The following is a 22343-nucleotide window of genomic DNA, read 5'->3' on the forward strand; positions in this document are numbered from 1 at the left end:
AACGCAAACGCACGGCCAAATGAGCGCAGGTGAGTGTGCACTGAGAGAAATGCGCAAGTTAGTGTGCTGACAACCAGATAATATTAATTAAACATATTGCACCACATTTTTGGTATCATGTGGCCAACAAAGTGTAGGTGCACTTCAGAAAATGATGTGATTATGCTATTACCATTCTTAAAAGAAATTCGATTTTTATTCGTTTAAAAACGATCACTTTTTACGCAGTGTATGGAAGAGTGAGGTTCACTGTTGTAACAGCGGCGCCAAAATATTTTCACTTGAATTTTGCGGCTATGTTTTTATGGCCCTGCGAAGTTCACGGGGGAACTCAGATCGCCGGGCGGGGGGAAAGAAAGGAAGGGGCTGTGGATTGTTATGTAATGAGGAGAAAATTGACAAAAAGACAAAGCGCAAAATACAAACAAAACAGCGTGAGAGACTGCGACACAAAAACTGCAATGTCACTTACACATTATTAATGCCCCCATATTTTTAGGGGGCAGGCACAAATGTATGGTGGCCAAAGGGGCGTGGCAGCCCAGCCACAGACGCCTCACGTCAACGGACGGACAGATTTACGGACGGACAATGGCCACCGAAACTGTGCCACGATAATCACGACGAAACCGAACTGAAACCCAAACTAAAATCATAACTGAAAACTGGCTGCATATAGTTTAAGTGTACTTATCTAGCCCTGGAAAAATTATGGCAAAAGTGGCACATTTGTACAACAAGGCGTAACAGTTTATCCTGTTCTACTCCTGTGTTCTATTCGTTTCTATAAATCATATTACATATTTTGAATCCTTAAAATTAAAAATGTTTGTGTAAATCAGCTAAGAAGAGCTACGTAGAATCTAAAGCTGTCAATTGCTTCGAAATTGCCTAATTACATCTTTAAACTCACAAATATGAATACAGCATCAGCCATGCTTTTAGATACTTCTTAAATACCTCTGTTATCTTTCCGCGATGATTTTACTAAACTGGTAAAGCTGTCACATAGGTAGCAGTTAACTTGTTTAATTCCAATTAATAAAATGTATAAATAAAAATAAAAAAAACAATGATTTTACATGGACAGGTCGCCCCTAAAATTATGCACTTATTTCGAGCTTTCAAAAATATGAAACGCCTAAAAGTGTTTTAAAAATGTAAGACTCTAGAAGCTGCATAAAACAACCGAACAAGTCCCAATTCTCAAATGAAACAGTAGTACTTATTGAGATCCAAAAAACCACCTGCCGGTCAAAGAGTAAAATGCTCGAATCAGGTGCAACAGTTCGATATGTTTGTGCTGTTTATTTCGACAGATCTACGTGCCTTCGAGCGTGTATATCATAGATACATATATAAATATATAGTTGGTATTGGTATACTTGTTTACAAAAAAGGCGCCTAGCAAAACAAAAGTCCATATAAAAGGATGATACACGTATATAATACACTAAAACAGTTAACATCCATTCCGATTCGGTAGCACTAGTTTCGTTTCGTTTTTGGAAGCCATATTCTTGTCCTGCATCCGGAATACTATGAGCCCAAATATATAAATGTAGGATATATGTGTATATATCGGAATTATCACAAATGCTTATGATCTAGCTAAAATAGCGTATAGTTATGCTTGCTTCAAGCGCGCTGGGATCGTGAGTTGCGTGTGTGTGGTGTCTTCGACCAGCTCTGCTCCTCGGCGCTGGCGAAGATCAGGTAGACGAAGTTACCGGCTATATTCAAGCCCGCCGCCAGCCAAAAGACCAGATGCCACTGGGTCAGCGTTTCGCGATGGTTGATGATTAGCCCGATAACATAAGGAGCCAGGAAGCCACAGATATTTGCCGCCGAATTGGTGATGCCGTACATGGTGCCCGCATATCTGGGACTGAGCGCAATGTGATTCATCTGGTTGCCAGCATAGACAGCGCCACCGAATGAGCCCACGCCGGCCAGCATAAAGGTGACCCACACCCAGTCGCAGCCCACATAGATGATGCCAATCAGGCCCAGCGAGGGCACCACCGAGGCCACCGTGTTCCACAGCTTGTAGGAGTTCAGCAGGGATATGTAGCGTCTGGCCAGCATCCAATCCGCCAGGGCGGAGCAGGCAATGCCCACGAACCAGGCGGTTAAATACGGCACCGCGTTCAGCAGAGCATTGGACTGGATGTCAAAGTGCAGGATGTTGCTCATATAGGTGGGCAGCTCAGTTAGCTGCGTGTAGAAGGCCCATCCCTGGCCGCATTGGGTCAACAAGATGGCCCACAGGGGCACGGAGGTGAGCAGCGATGTCCAGGGTATTGGTTCCTCCGACGGCGTCCTCAGATTGACTCCATCTTGTGCCTCCTCTTCCTCCGGCTCCGCTAAGTCCTGGTTTATCAGCCTCTGCACCTGTAGACACCTTTCGATGTACTCTCGCTCCGAAGCCGAGATCCTGGGATGATCGCTGGGCTTGTCGTACACCAAGTACATCCATGCGATAAACCACAGAATGCCCAGCAGTCCGAAGATGTAGAAAGCCGACGGCCAGCCACCCAGGAAGTCCAGGGAGCACAGCCATCCGGCCAAGGGCATAGAAATGACTGTACCGATATTGGAGCCTGCATAGACTATTGCAGCGAACTTGTTCCTCTCCAGCGGCGGAATCCATTGGGCCAGCATAGCGTGCATAGCTGGATAGGTGACGCCCTCGCCCATTCCCTCCAGGATGCGGACCAACACCAGCAGCGGCAGATCCCAGTGGGCGGCCAGTGGGGTAATGAGTGTAAAGATCGCCGTGATCAACACTCCATAGCCGTATATCTTCTTCCCGCCGTACAACTCGGCCATCCGTCCGCCGGGCACTTGGGTTAGCACATAGCCGTAGAAGAAGCTGCCGAGCACCAATCCCTGCGTGGCCTCGTCCCACACAAACTCGCCCTCCTTCTGCGGATTGGGATCGCTGCCATTGTGATGGGGCACCGGCAGTGGACAAGTGTCCGTATCAATCACCGACGAGTTGCTGTGCGGAATGGCCGTTTGGTTCACCATGGCCACAATGGCCACCGACAGATTGACCCGCATCGCGTAGACCACGGCGAATCCCAGGAAGCCCATCAATCCAAATATGTGGCGCGTCTTTGGGCCACAGCCATGGTTTTCTGCGGGGAGAGGCGGGAAGGGCAGGTTAGTAAAAGTTGGTTTAGGAGGCGTAATAACGATATCAGTTCCGGTTTTACTTAAAAGTTCTCGCAGTTCCCGATAACAACTACGTTGTTACATGCAAAATGATAACGTGCCACAGTCGAAGTTGCCTCAATCGAACTAAGGAATCGCTTCCTATTTATTTAGAAATGTTTGTGAGAGCTGCTTTTCAAGTGAACTTCATTTCACATCTAAATGATAGTTAAAGTAGTTAAAAAAATAACGATCCGATACCATCAACAAAGTTGTATGCGCCCCGTTCCATTTGAAATGCAGATGTGTACTGTTTAATAAAGTTCTGACTTGGCTAACAATCAGTAAATGTAAAGAAGCCGTAACTTCGGCCCTAAATTAAATAAATTGTACATAGGCATAGATGACTGTATTAGAGAAACGAGTGAAATGCTGTGCTCAAGTAATCCTAATGTATCCTAATATAATACACTAATATAATAAACTGATTCCAAAATGAAGTGGAGGGAATTGTGGAAGATACAAAACTTTGTTTACAATACTTGAAAGTATCTTTCAGTCACGTATTGCTTTATTATACAGATATTCCAAGTGTATATATTCAATGAAGGTACTGACCCAGGACGAACCTAATGGAAAACAATATGAGGCAGAAGTAATACTGTTGAAATAATTAAATGCTATATCTAAGTAAATATCTTTCCCCATCTGTGTATCTTGTAGCTACTCACCCTCCGCAGCGCCGCTGGTGCGGATTAGCGGCCGTTCGCCGGAGCAAAACGCCTCCCGTTCGTCGTCCGCCTCGTCGTCGGAGCGTTCCGCCGAGGCGGAGGAGTTGGAGGAGGAGGACGGCCGGCGGAGGCGGGATGCGGCCGTATCCTCGTAGTAGCACGAGGCGTCCCGCGACTCGTCCGTCCATTTGTGCGGTGGCATCGTGGCGCTTTACTCGGTTTCGTGGATTCTAATTGTAGAGGTCGGGCGTTTGGTGGAGTGCGTTCTTGGAGCGTCTGTTGAGCGTTTGGCAGTGCAACTGCCAGCGCATTTTCTCTGCCGGAGCGGCGGCTGTAGTGGTAATTGTATTTGTATCGCCAGCGGTGGCGGAAGCGGTTTTCTTGCCCAGCGAAAGAGACCGAGTGAGCGGGAACCGGAACGGGAGCGGGAGCGGCAGCGCGAGCGGACACCTCACCTCGCCAGCGGGAACCAGCGCAGACTGACGGACTGGCAAATGGCAACGGGCAACGGGCAACAACAAAACCCAAGCACTAGGCAGCGGCAGCGCCAGCAAACGTTGCTTCTAACCACAAGAGGGGGCGCAGGGGCGTAGTCAGAATCACAGAGGGGTCCTATAGTGGAAAGACACCTTCTGGTGAAAGACACTAGCGGTAGACCAGTAACTCTGCTGGCTACAGACCGTAAATGTTTTTTTTTTTTTGAGCAATTGGCTAGCACCACAAAAATGTGAATTTAATTGCCACTTTCTTGCAGTGTACGCAACAAAAAACCTTACTGAGAAAGGATTTATAATCTGCTGACTGAGATCAGACAAAATGTGCATGAAGTGTTTTTCACTTTTACATGTTTGTCGAATCGTTAGCCTTTCCAAGGGATTGGGGGGTTGATCCCCTCTGTTGCGCCCCTGCAGCTGGAGTCACCACATCGCGCTCCCTCTCTAATGGCTGGCTCTTTGGCGTTCTCGCTCTCTCCCGTGTGAAAGTGGAGCGTGAATGGTGCGGCGCAAGAACGAAAGAGAGTGGGTGAGAGAGAATAGGAGAGAGGCGGGCAGAGAAAGGGGCGGCGTGCGAGAAGAGAGTGGAGTGCCGAATGTATTGTTGTGTACTAACTTAAGTATACTATCTTTGTTTAGTTACAGCTAGTTTATTTGACAAACACAGCCGCATTCGAATACACACACACACGTAATCAACGGCGATATGGTGAATTTGCTCGCACTGAATGAGTACTATTTGTAAGGAAATAAAAACAATAACATAAAACAAAAGTCCAGTTGGTCGAAATCAAAAAGGGGATAAGTGCTAAAATCTTGACTACAACAACAATGAGGCGAGAAAGGCCAAGTAGCTGCCAGCACACACACACACTCGTACAACTCTGGCCAACACAATAGCAACGTTTAGGTATCAAAGCTCTTTTTATGCAAGTCAATTTAAGCTCTAATTAGAGAACAAAAGAAATGAGCAACGGCCTAAATTCCCCACACAAATTTTGTATCTATGTACATCTGGAAATTTTTCCATGTGTTTTGGGGTTTACAATAAAACCGATAAGGGTTAAGTTGATCGATTACTGCGTATCTTTTAAAGAAAATCACTCTTGTTTATCACTTAAATAGTTCCCCTGCGAATATTTTTGTTTCATTCGATTTTTAAGTTCACTGAATCCAAGTCTTTAGGTTCTATTGTTTTGACCCAGAGTGTATGAGTGTGCCCTTTAACTGCTTCCATTTCAACTGCTTTGCAGGATTTCTATTTCTGGAGCATGCGCACCGAAAATGCCTGTTGCATCCTCAAATTCGTAGACCTACCCCAAATTCCCACAGATGCATAAAAGTAGGCTTAAGATTTTTCAGTGGACAATTATTGACAGAGTATAAAAAACAATTCAGACTCGAGGACCTTCATACAATTCAAATGGAATATTATGGTGGCAACTTAATTGGTTTCCAAAACAGATAGTTTCTATGAAAATGTAGCCACTTGAATATTTTTATCCAAACGTTTTAAGGCTAGTTGTTTAACTCGAAATTAGTTCGACATAATTCCAATTGAACTGTGTAAATGCTTAGAGAGGTATTTTAAAGTATGGCTAAAAGAGCACCTGGTTGTGTTTCGTTCCTGATCGTGCAGAATAGTCCAGAACTGCCGCTCTTCAGTTGGCAAAGATGGTGCCCACGGGAAACACGACGATCCTCCGCTTGCCGCTCACCACCAGGGATTCATAGTGGTAGTTCTTGGCCAGAAGGACATCGTTGCGGTCGGCAGCAAAGGAGTCCCTAATGGGGTCCACGTCCGGATTGAAGCAGTTAATGGCAACAATGTTGCTCGGCAGTCGTGGTATCAGTTCGTAGGCGCAGCCCAGCTTCTCGTTCCACAGGCTAACTTGGCCATAGGGCAGGGGATCCCTTTTGGCCAACTCGCCGGCCTCCTTGGCTGTGCGGAAAGTATGCACTGTCACCACTCCGGTGGCTCCACTTCCCAGATAGCTGTGCACGCAGTCGTACACCAAGATGGGAGATTCCCCCGCCTTAAGGCTTTCGCCCTGGACTGTCTTGGCCTTCAGCTGATCGATCTTGGCCAACGTGTTGACGTAAGTCGGATGCTTGGACACCTCCTGGGACAACGGACGCAGATCCTGGGTCACAAGGCCCACAAACTGATCGGCAATGCTCTCCTGCAGCAGCAAGGTGGCCACCGATCCCTCGGCAAAGGGATTCTGCAGCGACTGGAGCAACTGCTGGCGCGCTGAGTGCAGATCACCGTCCTCGAAGACGATCATCAGCTGCGGGGAACGCCACTGGGGCACACTGGGAATCGCCGCCACCTGCAAACAGATACATTTCAGTTCACATATGTACGTAGGTGGGATCGGTGTGATGTGAATTGTGATGCAGCAATCTCATGGGGCGTGCATCCGGAGACACATGAAGGTTATGTCTGAAGTTGGTGGAGGGGCTGCCACTGACCTTCGCTTCCAGCGACGACTGCAGCTGGTTGACCATGTCGCTGGTGATCCTGGTGGCCTGGCTGTTGGACTGCTGGGACGTGGGGGAATTGCTGGCCATGCTCTGCGGCCGGGCACTCCTCGAATCGAGTCGAAAACTTGGAACCAACGCACTCTCGGTGGAATCGCCCGATCAGCTGCGTTATCAGCGGCTCACGCACACATACACACACACACACGCACGCAAACAAAGAAGATCGCAGATAATCTGAAATACCACCATTTGGTATTATCTGGTATTTACGCAGCATGCCGCTGAAGTGCTGCTCTACATTTTGGTATATAGCTCGCGCTGTGCTGCGGTCGCACGGAAATGTTTGCTGGCTTATACCAGCGGTACAGCGGCGGGTCACACTGGCCCACACATCCCAATTTTAATTTAAATTGCAATTGGTCGTGCTACTGTGCTGTCGGCTCCAGGCTGAAAAACAAAATACAAGAAAATAACATTTTTTCCGGCTTGCTGATAGTGGTTGCGGTCGAGCTGTGACCACTCGTTGTTCAAACTGTATTGTTGACGCCCCCGTGCAAAGGCAGCAACAACAGATATTGCCAAATATTGCAGCAACAATAACAACAACAATTGGAGAACGAAGGAAGACCAACAAGTGCGCACACACACAGGCGCACACTGATACACTCACACAGCGAAACAATTGCGCTTTTAGCACCAATTGAAAGTGAATTGCAAGTGAAAATAGACGCAAAGTGGAACGATTTCAGCAAATTGTTGCACACGAAAATAACAAAACAGCTGTGCGCTTCTTTTTTTTTGTGTGTGTCTTGCTGTTGTCTGCGCCGCGTGGGGCAGCAAAAGGAGTGGGAGTGAGAGAGCGGTAGCCGCTGCAATAACTGCATTTTAGCACGAGTGCGAGTGAGAAGGAGCAGCAGAGCGACATCATCATGACCGACCTCAACGAGCTAATGGGAAGCCCCTTTGTGCGTGTGAAGGTAAGCAAGCAGTGCATGCGATGCGGGAGACGAAATGCCGCTGTTGTTCTGCAGTATCCAGCAAGCAGTGCACTGCACTTCCCCCCACCCCTCACCCACCAAACACATGCAGCCATAAAAATAGCAGTGGGCGACTAGAAAAATATATGACATTTGACATAAAAAAAAGATACAGATTTTGCCGATTTTTGAGAATTATGGTACAGAAGCGAATGAAAGAGTCTCATTTATTTGTCGAGGCAGGAATAAGCATGGTTAATAGATAACATATGGTACAGCTTCGGTCAAAATAATAGCAGTAGGCGGTTTAACTGCTGTGTGGCACAAATAAACAAATAAAACAGATAACAGATTTTACGGAAGCGGTAAAAATTATGAAACTGGGCGTATGGAACATTTGGGGAAAAAAGGAAATGGCATGCAAAGTAGATAACAATTTTTGTAGAGCCTTGTGTATGTATGGTACATGTGTTTGGATTCTTATTTTGCATTCAAAGTAGATATTGTTATATGTCGGCATATATAAATTACTTAATTTAGAACGAAAATATGTAAAAATAAGACAGAAAGTGAATATATTTTGCTCATATGTAAGATAACACAAACAAATGACATTGTATGTTCAGCTGTACTAAAAGCAACGGAGGTGGGCGTAAGTAAAATGCTTAGTAAAATTAAATGGTATAACGAAGCACAATTTATAATTGTTCAATTTTATGTCCAAGAAAAATATATTGTAATTTCCGTCATTAAAAATTCATAACATTAGAAATAATGGTCTTTCTATGGAATACCACATCTCGTTCAACTCGCTGTGAAGCTCACATTCCAACTGGGAATTCTATTTTATTGCCATTTACAAAAATTGCGAAAATATGCACAATAAAATAATGTCCCTTAATTCGTCAATAAGTGATAGTGATCGTTAGCATTGGTAACTAGCTAGAAACAGTCATTCTTATAGTCTTACGACCATTTAGGCAGGTTAGCTAGAAAAGTGGAGAACCTGGTTGCTATTGCGCGTACCGCGGCTGTACGACTCTCACTTGTTGGGCCTCCATGGGTTAATGGCCAGTCGCTGGCTGATTAACACCCCAAGTAGTTAACCGCAAATGACAACCGATACGATGCTGGTGACTGCAATTGGCAACTTCGCCGCCAGATTCGTGGGGCTTCACTTGGCACTAAGCCGCTTATGATTATGCTTTGTGTTAACCAGTTAACCATATATGTCTGACCATATGAAAATATAACCATATAACCATATAGCCACATGTAGTTGCCCTTTTGCATTTACTCATTTTCCCCATTTTCCTCTACATCTTACAGCTTGTGGCCTTTGTGCACTTCTTCTTCATCTCGAATGCCATGCTAGGAAGTTGGGGCCATGGGGCGTATGAGTTCTACAACTTTCTATTCCTGATCTCCATGTTCTGGTCGATTCACAGCAAGGACTCCATCGAAGCGATCCAAACGGTAAGTGCGATCAATAAGTGCACGTTTTGATTTACGCAATTGAGAAGACTCTTCAATCAATTCGTTTAATTGGCTTGTCATACCCTGCATATAAGGGTATCACAACTTTACCAAGCAGCATGCACAAGTTAATTATGAATGGTTGCCATTAAAATTGTTTGACAAAGTCGTGCTTATAGCTAAGTCTTGTTAGAGATTGACTACAACAAATGACTTGTAATTCATAGTTTAGTTTATTTTCGAGTGTGATAAGTAGTTGTTCATATTCAGCGCGATTGCATTTGGTTATGTATATCAAATAGTTTTCCATTCATCGCTTTTTGTGAGTCATGAAAGTATTGCTGATAGGCCTGCTATACAGATAAGTGTGTTTTTTGAGCAGTGCACTGCGTTCATCCAATTATTTCAATATAGACGCCTAGTATTTCCCTGTGGATTCCAGTGCTGAGGTTTTAATCAACTGCTAGACAAGCCACACTGATATCACCACGGAATTTGTAAAATCGTTCAAAACCGGTTCTTCAAAAAAGCGCCAATAGGCAATTAGCATACTCATGCGAAATATAAATAACAAATGTTCTCACTAAAATAGTTCGACTAGCATCAGGTGCCAGCGAGAAAATCAAGATTAGAACAATGAAAACAATGATTGATTGGGATGATGATTATGCACTCACTGTTTTTTTACAATTTATTCATGAGCACCACCTTTGTTTTAGAAAGAAAGACAAATTCGAGTTGTATCTTAACAAAGTTAAGATAAGAGTAGAGAATGGGGAACAATCATATATATTTAAATCTTTAAAACCAGCTTCTGGTGACGATAAGATAGCACATTTGGGTTATCCAATGTGATTTACAATTGGGACTTCGTCATATATGTATGGCACTTATTCACTGGCAGCAAACCTACATCTTTTGAAGGGAAAACTCTGGTTCTGCTTTCGGCGAATGCCAAAAATTGCGGCGGTGTTATGGCCAATCAATTTGCTTGCTTATGGACTAACTGAGCCATAACTGGTTCCCCGCGGCCCGATCTTTAATCTCTTATGTTCTGCTCCACCCCGAGTGAATTCAACCCGTCAAGTGGCATGGCCAAAATAATAAAGGCAAAACGGAACCAAATCCCAATCCGAACGCGTGGAGGTATGCTAATGAAAGTGGACTCAAGTCGAATGTACACAGCGAAAAGTTTCTATAATAAATAGTAGTTCCATGTAGGTATTGCAAGCAAAATATAGATTTTGAAAGATTAGGTATTACATATATTTTAATGATTGAAGTTACAAAAGGTAAATGACTTTTTGATCACAACATTGAATACCATAAGTACAGTTCCGAAATCAAAATATCTATAATGCAATGAAAACAAATATTTCCACATTGAAGGCCTGTTTTGTTGGCAAATTGCGTGTGAAGTTGGTGTATGTGTGTATTAATAGATGAGCTAGCTGTAAGCAAAGAGGGCGAATGGCTCAACTTTGACCTTAGACCGACCGAAAAGTGACCATGTCCAGCGAGAAGGCGTCACTTCAGCACCCACCTACTCCCATCGAATCCTGCTGCCCGAAGCTACCACCTTTACTCCTTTTCGCCGCCTTGAAGGACCTGCTACACGCGATTCCCATTTTGGGGCCACAAGCCTATATAGCAGTACTGTATAAATCGGGCATTGCGATGCCCATTTAACGAGGATTCCCAGCCGACGGTGCTTGTTTTGTTTGCTTCCTCGAAAGCCATTAGCAACGCCTCTTAGTCAACCCAGTTCAACTTAACTCGATGTCAAATGCTTGGCCAGCCGGAAGGTAGTCCATTCGCTTGGAACCGCGCTCTGGCCAAACTGTAAAAGAAAAATCAATGAACATAATTTATTTAATTTCAAATATGTAAATTGTGGTTCGCAGCAACTTGAAGCTCAGTTCCCTCAAGGATCGGGCTGCGCAGTGGCTGGGCTAAGTGGGTGTGGGATTTTCCCGGCTCTGGTTGCTTGAATTGTAGCATATGCTGACCATTCGAGTAGCCAACGTATTATTATCAGAATTGGGGCACGTGTGGCGTTGGATACGTGTATCCAAGGCATATGTAAAATATCAAAATATCCACTACTTGGTTTTAGATTACAACACTTTTCAATCTCACACTGAGCTTTTATCTTATTTTATTTCAAACAGTTTTCTTGAAAAGCCTAAAAGGCTGCTTCCCTTTCTGAAGACAAGCCACACACTAAGTGTTAGCCATTCATCCGTGGTTGAGCCCTATTCCCACCCAATCATTCCCCCCACACTCATGATATATCATTTCGTATCTCTTTGCAGGCGCTCGTCATCAACGCTTCTAGCATTTTTTTTGATATAGTCAGCATTTCTCTTCATTTCGGTCTTATGAGTAAGTCATCCAGCCGTCCTTATCAATACACTGCATACGCAATCGATCCTTAACGACGCTTTACTAATAACTGATAACCTACCACCCCCTTTTAGATGGCTGGGCCGTTGCGTTCAGCATCATCAACCTGATACTGCGACCGGTGAGCGTGGCCCTGCTCTACAAGGAGTTCAACACGAGGGGCGGCACACTGCCGACGGGATCGGTCTTCCCAACCAGCCAGCAGCGGAGCTACCAGGACATCGACCGGCCCACACAGCCGACACCGACCAACTCGCAGCCGGGCCCGAATGTGGCCAGCATCTTCTAGGCTCTCCAAGAAAACCCTTCCAAGTACCTAGACGCACCACTTCGACAAGAGACAGCGGATCGCTGGGGATTCCCCAACGCAACGGAACAGCAAAGACAACCCATTTGTAGAAAGACTTGACTAGTCAGTGTCGCTGCCGAAAAATAGCAAGAAAATTTCCCGTGAATGCGTATCAAAATTCTATATATATACATAAAGTGAATTGTTTTTTTTGAGCGTTGTTTTGTTAGTGCAATATTGTGAGAGAGACAACGATTAAGGTTAAGCATTGTAGTTAAATATGACATCGGAATTTCCAAAAGAAAGTGTGTGCGTGTTTTCCTTGTCCCATATACACATTTTTTTTTACGTTGTTAACGATTAAAGTCGGCTAATCAAAACATAAAGATATATATATATATATATTTATATTTATATTCGTATTTGTATAACAAAAGATTGCAATTCTACTTTCTACTTATCCTAGATAACGTTAACGCTAACTGTAAACCCAACAGAATATTCGAAAAATAAAAAGCGGGCGTCGTCAACGTTTGTAAAACAATAAATAGAGCGACTCCCATCTCTCACATCCACATCCCCACCTCCTGTACAATGAACTGGGCCTGAGCCCCGAAACCCCCGATTTGCGGCTCCCCTGCTTCAGAATCCCTCCTTGGCCGCCCGGAACTTGTACTGATTGCTCCGCCCGTCCAGACAGGGCACCTGCACCAGGTTGAAGTAGATGGAGCCCATCAGCTGCGAGGCCGAGGTGTTGGTCATCTTCAGGCAGGAGAAGAGCATATCGTCGCAGATGCAGTGGGATCTACGCAGAGTGAAAAGGGATTATGTGACATTCTGTGACATGCAGCCAGGATCATTCCACTCACTTTGTGTACAGCGAATCGTTCATCAGTTCGTATTTGTTCTGATAGGCTCGGATCTTGATGGGACAGAGATCGTGTTGTCGACAGCATCGATCCATGGCCATTTCGCTGCCCAGATCGCTGTACGTCTCTGCGATGTCGCCAGTGCCACACCACTTTGTGCCTGTTAAAACGGAGTAATAGTGCATATAAAATTGGATCATCTCGAGCAAACGTGACCACCGCACCTGGTATGATGCCACTCAGCAGGGAGAAGGGGCTGCGCGGAAAGATATTGGTGGCCAGCTTGAGGGCCACTCCATCATTGGCTCCACCTGTTGCGGTCGAATCGTCGCCTCCACTGCTGCGCTCCCCGTCCTTCAGCTTGGATTTGTGACGGGAGGCGTAGCTCAGCTTATCCACGTGCTCGCACTGATCCATTAGCTTCAGCATCTCGTCGAATTTGATTTCCAGTGGGCGATTGTAGTGCGACAGGCCCTCCAGCAGCATCTTGCCCTCCTTGTCGTTGCTGGAAATGCGTTTGGGGAAAGTGAACAGCTAGTTAGTAAGCGCTTCTATGCCATTCTCATACCCACTAGCTAAGAGCACAGTTCTGTTTCAAAAGCATTTACCATTCTTGGCATATAATATTTGCACGATTTAATATTTGTTACGTAATATTGATTTTTATACACGTGATTGGTCGTGTGCCTGATCAAATATTCAGGGCATATGCTCTGGACTCTCTGATCAGCTGTTCACGCAAATCACACAAAAGCTACTTCCGCATATTTGATATATTTCAATTCTCTATTCCTTATTAATTTTTCGCTAAATATAATTATTTTTTTCCCTCTTTACGTTCAGTGCTGAGTAGGTATACTTACTAGATTTCGATCAGCTCACAGCCGAGTAACAACTTCTGGGGTCCCAGCTCCGTTACGGCTATGGTCAGATCGTGATAGTATATCATGATGAGGGAGTCGTTGCTCACCCGCTTTCCACTGCCAAACGAGAGAGTGCACAGAAAGAAAACATATATAATTTGCATGGCAATACTTCCATTGTTTGGGTACTTTCAATGAAAAATATATAATCGGTGAAATTTGTAATATCCCTTCGATTGCCATGACAAAGTGTTACATCTAATTATAGGTAAAAAAAAAATAGTTTTCCAACTGTGTGTTGTGCGGGTAGACGATTTGAGTGATAGCTCGCTCCGTGCGGCGGCTATGGGCACATGGCCAGACGGCCGGCCGTGCGGATACGTGACGTCCATGGCAATGGACTCTGTGGACGACGGAAGGCTTTAAGTCGTTCGTTGGCTGACTGCTAATCCCAGCCCGGATGGAGTGGACAACCACTCAAAGTCACATCTTCATCTAGCAAACGCTGCAGTGCCACATGGACCACCTTCAGTCTCAGATCCTTTCTATGCGCTTCTCATAATTCTAAGCCACTCACCTATACGTCTTCATCTGACGCGCGCTGCGCTGCTCGATGATTTGCTGGGTGAAGGACTGGAACGAAGGGAATCCCTGCAGTCCTTGCGGCAAACTGAAGGATAACGTGGGCTTGGCCACCGCCTCCGAGGTCAAATAGCCCAGGAGGCAGCAGAAAAGCAGCGAGGCCAGCAGCTGGAGGCGCCGTCGCAGCCAGAGGTTATAGGGCATCTTGGTGTGGCGTGGTTTCTTCGATCTGCAGGAGCTGCCACTAAGGCATCGCCGGCTGGACTGAGCCGCTACCCGAAAGCACTGGCGCCGTATCCAACCAACTGTTTCCCAGGGCGAAAGAGAGGGAATTTACTGCTGTTAGTCTTTAATTTATAAGCCGGAGAAGTTCGCGCTGGTCTATTAGTCCGATATTAGTACCAATAGGGAAAGGGTTGAAGGGTCAGGGGTATGCCGACTGGGGGTGCGTGTCAATGGTTGAAGGCGTCGCCAAACGTTTTTAAATAATTCAAGCCTCCTTTCACCGCAGAGAAATATTTCCTAGCACAGATGTAATATCTTCCATTCGATTATTGTACACAGGCAATTAGCAATTTATGTTTTCATTTATTTATTTGAACTTAATTTTCTATTCACAAAACGTTTGGTTGAGTTTGTTAGCCTGCTGACTAATATTTTATGCTACGGTCCCAAAAACATTTGCAAAGGCAATAGAAATAGATTTGACAAAAAAAACAGCACTGTTTCGGCTGTTATTTACGAGAAAAAAGATTAAAACGGATAGCGGGTGAAAGTAAGTATATTTTTGAATTACAATTTTTACGCACGCCCTTCTATGCGCTTCTCATACTTCTTAGCTAAGCAGCGAGGTACTCAGTATTTTTTAAAGTATTTTTTTTGTGTTTTTTTTTTTGTGTTTTTTTTTGTTATTTTTTTTTTGTATTTTTTTGTTGTATTTTTTTTTTGTATTTTTTTTTTTGTATTTTTTTTTGTATTTTTTTTTTTGTATTTTTTTTTGTATTTTTTTTTGTATTTTTTTTGTACATTTTTTGTATTTTTTTTTGTATTTTTTTTTTATTTTTGTTGTATAATTGTTGTATTTTTTTTTTCGCACGCCCTTCTATGCGCTTCTCATACTTATCAGCTAAGCAACGAGGTTCTCATAACTTTTCAGTATTTTTTAAAGTATTTTTTTTGTTTTTTTTTTAATTTTTTTTTTTTGAATTAAAATTTGTATGCACGCCCTTCTATGCGCTTCTCATACTTATTATCTAAGCAACGAGGTACTCCGAAATTTTCAGTATTTTTAAAGATATTTTTTTTGTTTTTTTTTTTTGGTTATTTATTTTTTTTGTTTTTATTCTTATTTATTTATTTTCTTTTATTTTTTTTTAATATTAGTTGTGGTTTAATTATTATACATTTTATTTTCATTACATGACATATGCAGTGAGTGTTTTTAAGTTTGCCTGTGTAAGACTGAAGAGGCCCATTGGAAGCCGGTTGGCCAAGTTCCCAGCATTGCGGGCGGAACCGCTGTGGCAGGTGCCAAAACCGGCGACTCAGGTGACCTCGTTCACAGCCCCCGGGAAAATAAAGAGGCGAGAGGATCGGGCAATCGGACCAAAACAATGGGGAGTGACGACACGCGCCTCTATACTTTGTACTTCGCCCAGTCAAATTGAAGTCATGCATTGCATCAGGCCAAGAGCTGGCCAAGAATCGGCCACGCCCAGCCATTAGCTGGCAGCCAACAGGGCGTAGTCGTGCAACACACATTACGTATACGCAGCGTTGATGGCCAGACAATGGTCTATCATTGTGTCCATGCGGTCGACTGGACGGATTGACAAATATTTCGCCAATTACTGGTAAGTGGACAGGTGGGCATGGGAATACAGATAGCTACTAATCGGGTTTCCATTCAAAATTCACTTGCATTTAGCAGTGTATTGAACCGAATTAAAGTGGGCCTTTTATAGATAGGGAACCCAAAAACAAACTGCGCATTGGTGAGGAGGTATATTCAATTTGGCCTTGTTGATTAGTTGATAAATCAAAGCTTTCATAATCGTTAAACGCTTAATGTGGAGCTATTATTTTGATGTATTAAAGGGGGCAGCGAATTAAAATATTGCTCCCGTCGTTTCATCAGTAAAAAGTAATTAAGTTCATCGATATTTTAAAGCAGCATAGGGCCATTGCCTTAGCCGTGAAACTCGAGTTTATTGCTTGCAATTGCTAATCGCGAATCTATTGAAAACCTTTGGCAATCTCGACGCCAACTGACATCATGGCTTGTCCACGAAGGTCAGGGGCCGGTTGTCCCTTGACCTTAGCGTGGCCCCGCGTCTTGGCCACTTAAAAACGAGACGTTGACCCACCGAAGGTGGAGGGCCCCCTGTGAGCTCCTTTTCCCCTATTTTTAGGCTTCCATAACTTGTGAATGGCCTGTACACACGCACCACGAACCTGCTAATAAAGCTGCCAAATGTACCCTATAACACCTTTCTTCCACGCCCTCTGCTCGCCACCCATTCATTTATTGTTATTACTATTATTGTTTTCTTTTTTTTGTAATATTTTCCATTTGTCATCGAAACCACGAAAGTTTACGCAAGTTTTTGGCCAAGAGCGGAGTTTTTGGAGAGGCGACCCTGTAGGTGAGCAAAGTGAAAGTGATTCCATGGGGACCGACTTGGCCGCCGATTTCGTGCGATTTCAATGGCCACTGTATGCATACAGCCAATAAATAAGACGACGATGCCGGCCAAAGAAAATAAAAACCAAATAAGTGGCGTGTGTGGCAATGGACCTTGCGTGAAACTACAACTCCACCCACTCCACTTAACCATCGCCCAAGAAAACGGGGCTCGTAAACACACCGAAAAAAATGACATAACCATATTGTTTAAGCCAAATGGCAGATGATGCGAAAATAAAATGAACTGTATTGTGACTAACTACACAAGCGTGCTATTTAAGACACAAACTAAAGTACAAATTATTCAAAAACCTCTGGAAACTATTTACATTTTAGTCGAATAATACCTGTATATACCTTTTCCTTCATATGTGTGTCAAGTGGGGCAGTTGACGACTGATCACCGGTTAGTTCAATGCTAAACGAAAACACAAACAGCCAAGTCAAAAATGTAGTCAAAACGAATCTGCAGCGGAAAAATCAGGCGTGCAAAGTGGTTGAAAGGAGTAATTTGAGACTTTAAAGTTCCGGAATTACGCGAATGTCAATGGGTTTTGACATAGAAATTCCCACTTGGTTGTGGCTTCAATGACCGGAGTTTCCAACAATTTGCATGCATCTTCGGGTTTGGTTTTAATAGCTTCTAACAAAAGTTGAGCGCAGAGATGGAAGTTTGCGTAGGTCAGATTTAAAATGACTTTTGAGCAATTAAAAGCAAGAACACGTCGAGCTCCATAAAAATGGCACAAAAAAACAAAAGTGCAAGTAATTTTAAAATTAGAATAGACGCAGCCACTTTTGAAATCAGGAAATCATACAAGTATTATGTGCTGGCTAAAAATATTTCCTCAAGTGCTAATTATAGCACTTCAATATGCTTTTGAGCCCCAGTTCTATTTCGATAAAGTCGTTTCTTGGCCACACAAAAAGAGTCCATGAATCACACTACTTTTAAACGGGTTTTTATTTCGCCTGTGGCTTTGGGTCAAAATAAAAGGCTTGCTATCACTATTGAATAGTTTAATTTGGGAATTAATTAAGCACATCTCTCTAGAGTAGTTTTCTTTTTTGGCAATTAAGGCGCTGTCAACCCAATAAAAAGTGTCAACTCATTGGGAGCGTATTCCCTAGAAATGGAAACCTAGTTCTTCGGCGGAAACGAAAAGAAACCAAATCAAATCAAATCGAATCGAAGTGAGCGCTGAAATTGCTCTCGAAATTTCTAACAGTTTTCATCGCTGATAGCGACTAATGGGACCCAAGATGCTGCACAACGATAAAGGCACTGATCGTCATCACAATGAAAGCGCTGGGTTTCAGTTTAATTATCTTGTATTTTTTGTGCCATTTCGTTTTTTTTTTACCTGTTCCGTGCTGCATCTGTGAACCCAGTCTGATGGCCTGGAGATCACCTCTAGTGCCCGGGCTCTTGAATTTTTAAGTGGCTCACGACGCAGACTTCCGGCCAAATCGCTTGGCAGAAGGGGCCAAACGAAACTTGGCCAACTTGAACTTGCTCGGCATACGCTATTTCTGTTCGCCGGCGAGAGTTGTGGTCGTTTTGCGGTTCAAAAGTGCAAAAAGAGCAAATCGCGGCATCAGCTGATCCGGGGCCTTGGCATAGGTCAGTGAAGCGTTTTGTGGGCAAGCCCGAGCAGAAACTAAAACCAAATCCAAGCCCCTCTTCTCCTATTTTGCAAACACCCTGACATTGCAGCCAATTTAAATATTTGTAGTTATATCCTACGCCTCAAGATCAAAATCCAAACTGCTGCTTTATCACTTTAAACTAAGAAGATATTAAATTGTGGCACTTTTAAAAGTCTGCTTTTACAACTTGTTGAAAAAGTTCTTGCAGGAGTTGCAAAAACACCTTTCAACGTTCAAACAATTTATCAAGAGTTCTAACATTTTGTATGTATAAGAGCAGAAGCCCTTCTTTGGCGGTGCTATTTTTGAAAATCTAGCTACAGAGTATTCCCAGTTTCGGCTTGCCAGCTGGCCGTGTTTCTTGCTATTTTTCTCGTATTTTAACCGCGGCCGAGGGAGTGCAGTAAAAGTGGCCATGGCTGCAGATGAGCCACAATACAGCGCGCAAAAACAGAAGAAAAATACGACCACAGCACCAGCGGCTAAATACAGAAAATAAAAAGAAGCAACAGGTTTCCAGCTGGCGTTCGGATCTTCGGATCTGCCGATCTGCGGATCTGCCTTAACTTTCACATTGGGCACCTAATTGTGGGCCTTAATCTCGGTTAATTTGCTCCAGTTTTGATCCGCGCTTGTGGCGCACAGAAAGCCAGCTGCGAATGGGAAGAGTGCACATGGCATGACCACGTTTAGCACCCAAAACTCCCCGGATTACGCAACTGGGATGGGGGAATCGGGGGCTTTACGGCAGTGCAGCTAACGACCAAGTCGCACTTCACAGCTGCCCGCTAATCCGACCGGCGGATGGTCGTAATGCCCATTCTCGTCCAGCCATTATAGCCATTCCCATTCCCATTCCGTAAGCAGCAGAGCACAGATCCCCAGAGCCAATCCATTGTGTGCACGGCCAGAAAATAGTCGCATTGTTTACGACAGTATACCTGGCGTATACGTAACGAAGTTTATGATCCGTATCATGGTCAAAGCCACAGGCATCTGCATTTCGAACACATTTTGTGATAAAAAACCACCTTATTTCAAATATCGTTACCATAAAACTTGTTAGTCTTTGCAGAAGCTGTGACCTCTGAAAACGAAGTGAGCCTTTTATGAATTGTAAATATTCATTACAAAACTAAGTGTTTTAAGCTAGTTACAGATTTTTCTACAATTCTCTTTGGCATTCTGATCACATAACATAGCGAAATCAATTGAAATTCATGCAGTGCATGACTTAGCCCATTTTAAGGTCCCCATTAACTTCTCGATCGGGTTTGGCCATAAAAGCCAGCAACCACTCAGGGAATTGCCACAGATCCGCAGATCCTCAAATCCGCGGATGCGCGGATCTTCGATGAGTGTGCACTTTTCAACTTCCGCGCCATTTTTGTGGGCAACACAAAGCACGCATGCAACTTGAACAACAAAATGGCATTAAATTGGATATTTTTCTGATTTATTCTAGTTTGGTACGTCTCAATAAAGCTGAGAATCTTTTGATTTGTAAGTAAAGCTATCATAAAAACGGCGATTCAACTTGTAACTACAGAACATTTTAACAAGCAATTTAAACAGATAAAAAGGTTTAAGAACTATTTGTGATCTTAATGTTTTTGGGTGGATGCAGCAGCACTTTTAAAACAGTTTTAGAACAGTTTTCAGTTTTAATAACTATGTATATTAAACGCAAGTTTCACTTTTGCACACTCACAGGTAAAAACAAAAATCAATTGAAGGCCTTTTTCGTGCCACCGATTTGAATGAGGCGCATGCGCAACCGCAGCGGCAATATAGCGATATAGACAAGTGGCTTTAAAGCAGACAACCGGCTCGGCAATCGCAGTGCAAACCGCTCGCTGCCGCGCAAAGTCAGCAACTAACTGATCGATCGGGCCCAAAACCAACCGCCAAGAGAGCCGAGAAACTACAGACAACGAAAAACCCCACTACCACCAAGCAGAGCTGAAAAAAAGAAAAATAAAACGAACGACAACTTGGAGCGTCGGCGGCGACGAGACAGCCGCGAAAATGTGTCAAAAGCAAAAGCTGCGCCGTCGCGGCAGCAAATCACAACAACGCAGAGGGCACAGGTGGAAATTGAGCACCTGTTGATACCCTGGAATGATGTAGATCGAATTATTTAACCGACACAAGTGGGCAATTTTAAAACATTAAATATTTGTCAAAATGCAAAGGTATCTCTTCCATTGTTTTTGCGACTAGGCTAAGAACCAAGCTTTTCCTCGTTTTAGGGACCTTTTCCGAAAAAGCCTACTATTATTATTTGCTAATAGGTAGCAGGTGCGCAGCAACCGCGGATTAAATGCAGCTTTTGGCATTTTTTAATGATGAATGGGGTGGGCGGCCTGAAGTTGTTGCTGCTGTTGACCCATTTTAAGCCGACTTCGCGGCAGATGCATCTCCTGGCCAAATGCCGATCAACGCGTTTGGAGCTGTTTGGGCCAAGTCCGTACGGACCATCAATTGTGGTCGCTGGCAAAGTGAAAACAATGGCAAACAACTTTTACAATGTCAGCGGCTGCGGAGTGCAGAGTCGAAGAAAAGTGACAGTGGAGCAAGCAATTAAAAATGGTTTTACGCGCCGAAAGCGACACACATAAAGGTAACACTGTCCGTGTTAAAGGTGCTGATGTGCAGAGGCAGTGGCAGTACAGTAAACACGCGCTCAGATGCACCAGTTCTCATTGGTTTATACAAAAATCACGTATATTAAAGAATATGCATAGGCATATTTATTTAAAGATTCTTGACACACTTGCATGCCATATTTTCTTTTAATATATATTTATAATAGCGATTCACATATTAATATTACATTTTTGAAGCACTAGAAAAAACAAATCATTTTAAACTTACAAGTTTAGTCGTAAATATGTTGCATTCAATACTTGATCTTACTTTAATATGAATCACGATTTGTATACTTAGGAAACGTCTACTTGGAGACCATTGGGCTCCTCCTTTCCTTCGAAGTCCATGTCGGAGTAGTTCCCACTTGATATCTTCCTACTGAGTTATACTCCAGTAAATCTATCCAAAACTGATGAGGCTGCATGTGGGTTCAATGGATAAAGAAGAAATTTCCAGAATCCAGCGACCCCTTAAAGCCCATTGCTGCAATTCACTAAATTGAGGAAAGAAATGATCAATACAAAAATCTATATTTCAAAATCAGAGTTCTTACGGATAACATTAATTGACGTTTTCGAATAAAAACAAAACCGGCAAGGTAAATATCCAATTGAGATGTGAAAATGTTTAAGCGATACTCGCGATAGCTGATATCGATGGTTATGTTGCCAAGTAAATATCGAAGAAATAGGGGGACCCGTGCACATTAATAAATTAATTTTCCAAATTAGATATTATAAGATCAAGGGGATCACACTATATATACGTTAATTTCACTGTAAAGCCATTAAAGTGGTTGCAAACTCGAAAGTCTAGAGAATTAATAGTGTGAACTAAATACAAAACAAATGAGTAAGACATCAGGAATGTTATTTTATATGCAAAAGTAATATCGTTTTCATTGTTTATCTTGTAATAACTAGATACTATTTATTTATTATATTTTAGCTTAATATTGAATTGGTAGATGTCATCGTGAAAACCTCGCAGTGTAAACCACTATGGCTATCGAAGATCGATAT

General features: G+C 43.5%; 4 protein-coding genes and 1 long non-coding RNA gene across 6 annotated transcripts; 1 reads left to right on the plus strand and 4 right to left on the minus strand.

The window, feature by feature from the left end:
- Nucleotides 1-1288: 1288 nt before the first annotated feature.
- On the minus strand, nucleotides 1289-4582 carry LOC6551041 (putative inorganic phosphate cotransporter). 2 transcript variants are annotated; one of them, XM_001978272.3, is made up of 2 exons: nucleotides 3891-4582; nucleotides 1289-3143 (listed from the first exon to the last, which is right to left on the minus strand). In XM_001978272.3, exons 1-2 carry the CDS (start codon nucleotides 4090-4092, stop codon nucleotides 1639-1641), a joined length of 1707 nt encoding a protein of 568 aa, XP_001978308.1. In that variant the 5' UTR covers nucleotides 4093-4582; the 3' UTR covers nucleotides 1289-1638. The 2 variants fall into 2 exon arrangements, with proteins under 2 accessions (XP_001978308.1, XP_026838346.1); XM_026982545.1 differs by lacking the exon at nucleotides 3891-4582 and adding an exon at nucleotides 3421-3533.
- A 1150-nt stretch (nucleotides 4583-5732) lies between these two features.
- LOC6551042 lies at nucleotides 5733-7110 on the minus strand. Its single transcript, XM_001978273.3, has 2 exons — nucleotides 6860-7110; nucleotides 5733-6717 (listed from the first exon to the last, which is right to left on the minus strand). The coding sequence occupies exons 1-2, from the start codon at nucleotides 6956-6958 to the stop codon at nucleotides 6046-6048; spliced, it is 771 nt and encodes a 256-aa protein (XP_001978309.1). The 5' UTR covers nucleotides 6959-7110; the 3' UTR covers nucleotides 5733-6045.
- A 60-nt stretch (nucleotides 7111-7170) lies between these two features.
- On the plus strand, nucleotides 7171-12563 carry LOC6551043 (type-1 angiotensin II receptor-associated protein). Its single transcript, XM_001978274.3, has 4 exons — nucleotides 7171-7848; nucleotides 9178-9324; nucleotides 11640-11709; nucleotides 11805-12563. The coding sequence occupies exons 1-4, from the start codon at nucleotides 7801-7803 to the stop codon at nucleotides 12017-12019; spliced, it is 480 nt and encodes a 159-aa protein (XP_001978310.1). The 5' UTR covers nucleotides 7171-7800; the 3' UTR covers nucleotides 12020-12563.
- On the minus strand, nucleotides 12412-20595 carry LOC6551044. The gene is made up of 6 exons (XM_001978275.3): nucleotides 20381-20595; nucleotides 14329-14638; nucleotides 13752-13868; nucleotides 13113-13393; nucleotides 12889-13048; nucleotides 12412-12824 (listed from the first exon to the last, which is right to left on the minus strand). The coding sequence occupies exons 2-6, from the start codon at nucleotides 14535-14537 to the stop codon at nucleotides 12662-12664; spliced, it is 930 nt and encodes a 309-aa protein (XP_001978311.1). The 5' UTR covers nucleotides 14538-14638; nucleotides 20381-20595; the 3' UTR covers nucleotides 12412-12661.
- Nucleotides 20596-21421: 826 nt separating this feature from the next.
- Nucleotides 21422-21963, minus strand: LOC113564510. Its single transcript, XR_003408055.1, has 2 exons — nucleotides 21875-21963; nucleotides 21422-21814 (listed from the first exon to the last, which is right to left on the minus strand). It is a non-coding gene; the product is annotated as an uncharacterized LOC113564510 (long non-coding RNA).
- Nucleotides 21964-22343: the final 380 nt, after the last annotated feature.

The sequence above is a fragment of the Drosophila erecta genome, unplaced genomic scaffold, assembly GCF_003286155.1.
Source record: "Drosophila erecta strain 14021-0224.00,06,07 unplaced genomic scaffold, DereRS2 tig00000126-arrow-pilon, whole genome shotgun sequence".
Taxonomy (NCBI): Eukaryota; Metazoa; Arthropoda; class Insecta; order Diptera; family Drosophilidae; genus Drosophila; species Drosophila erecta.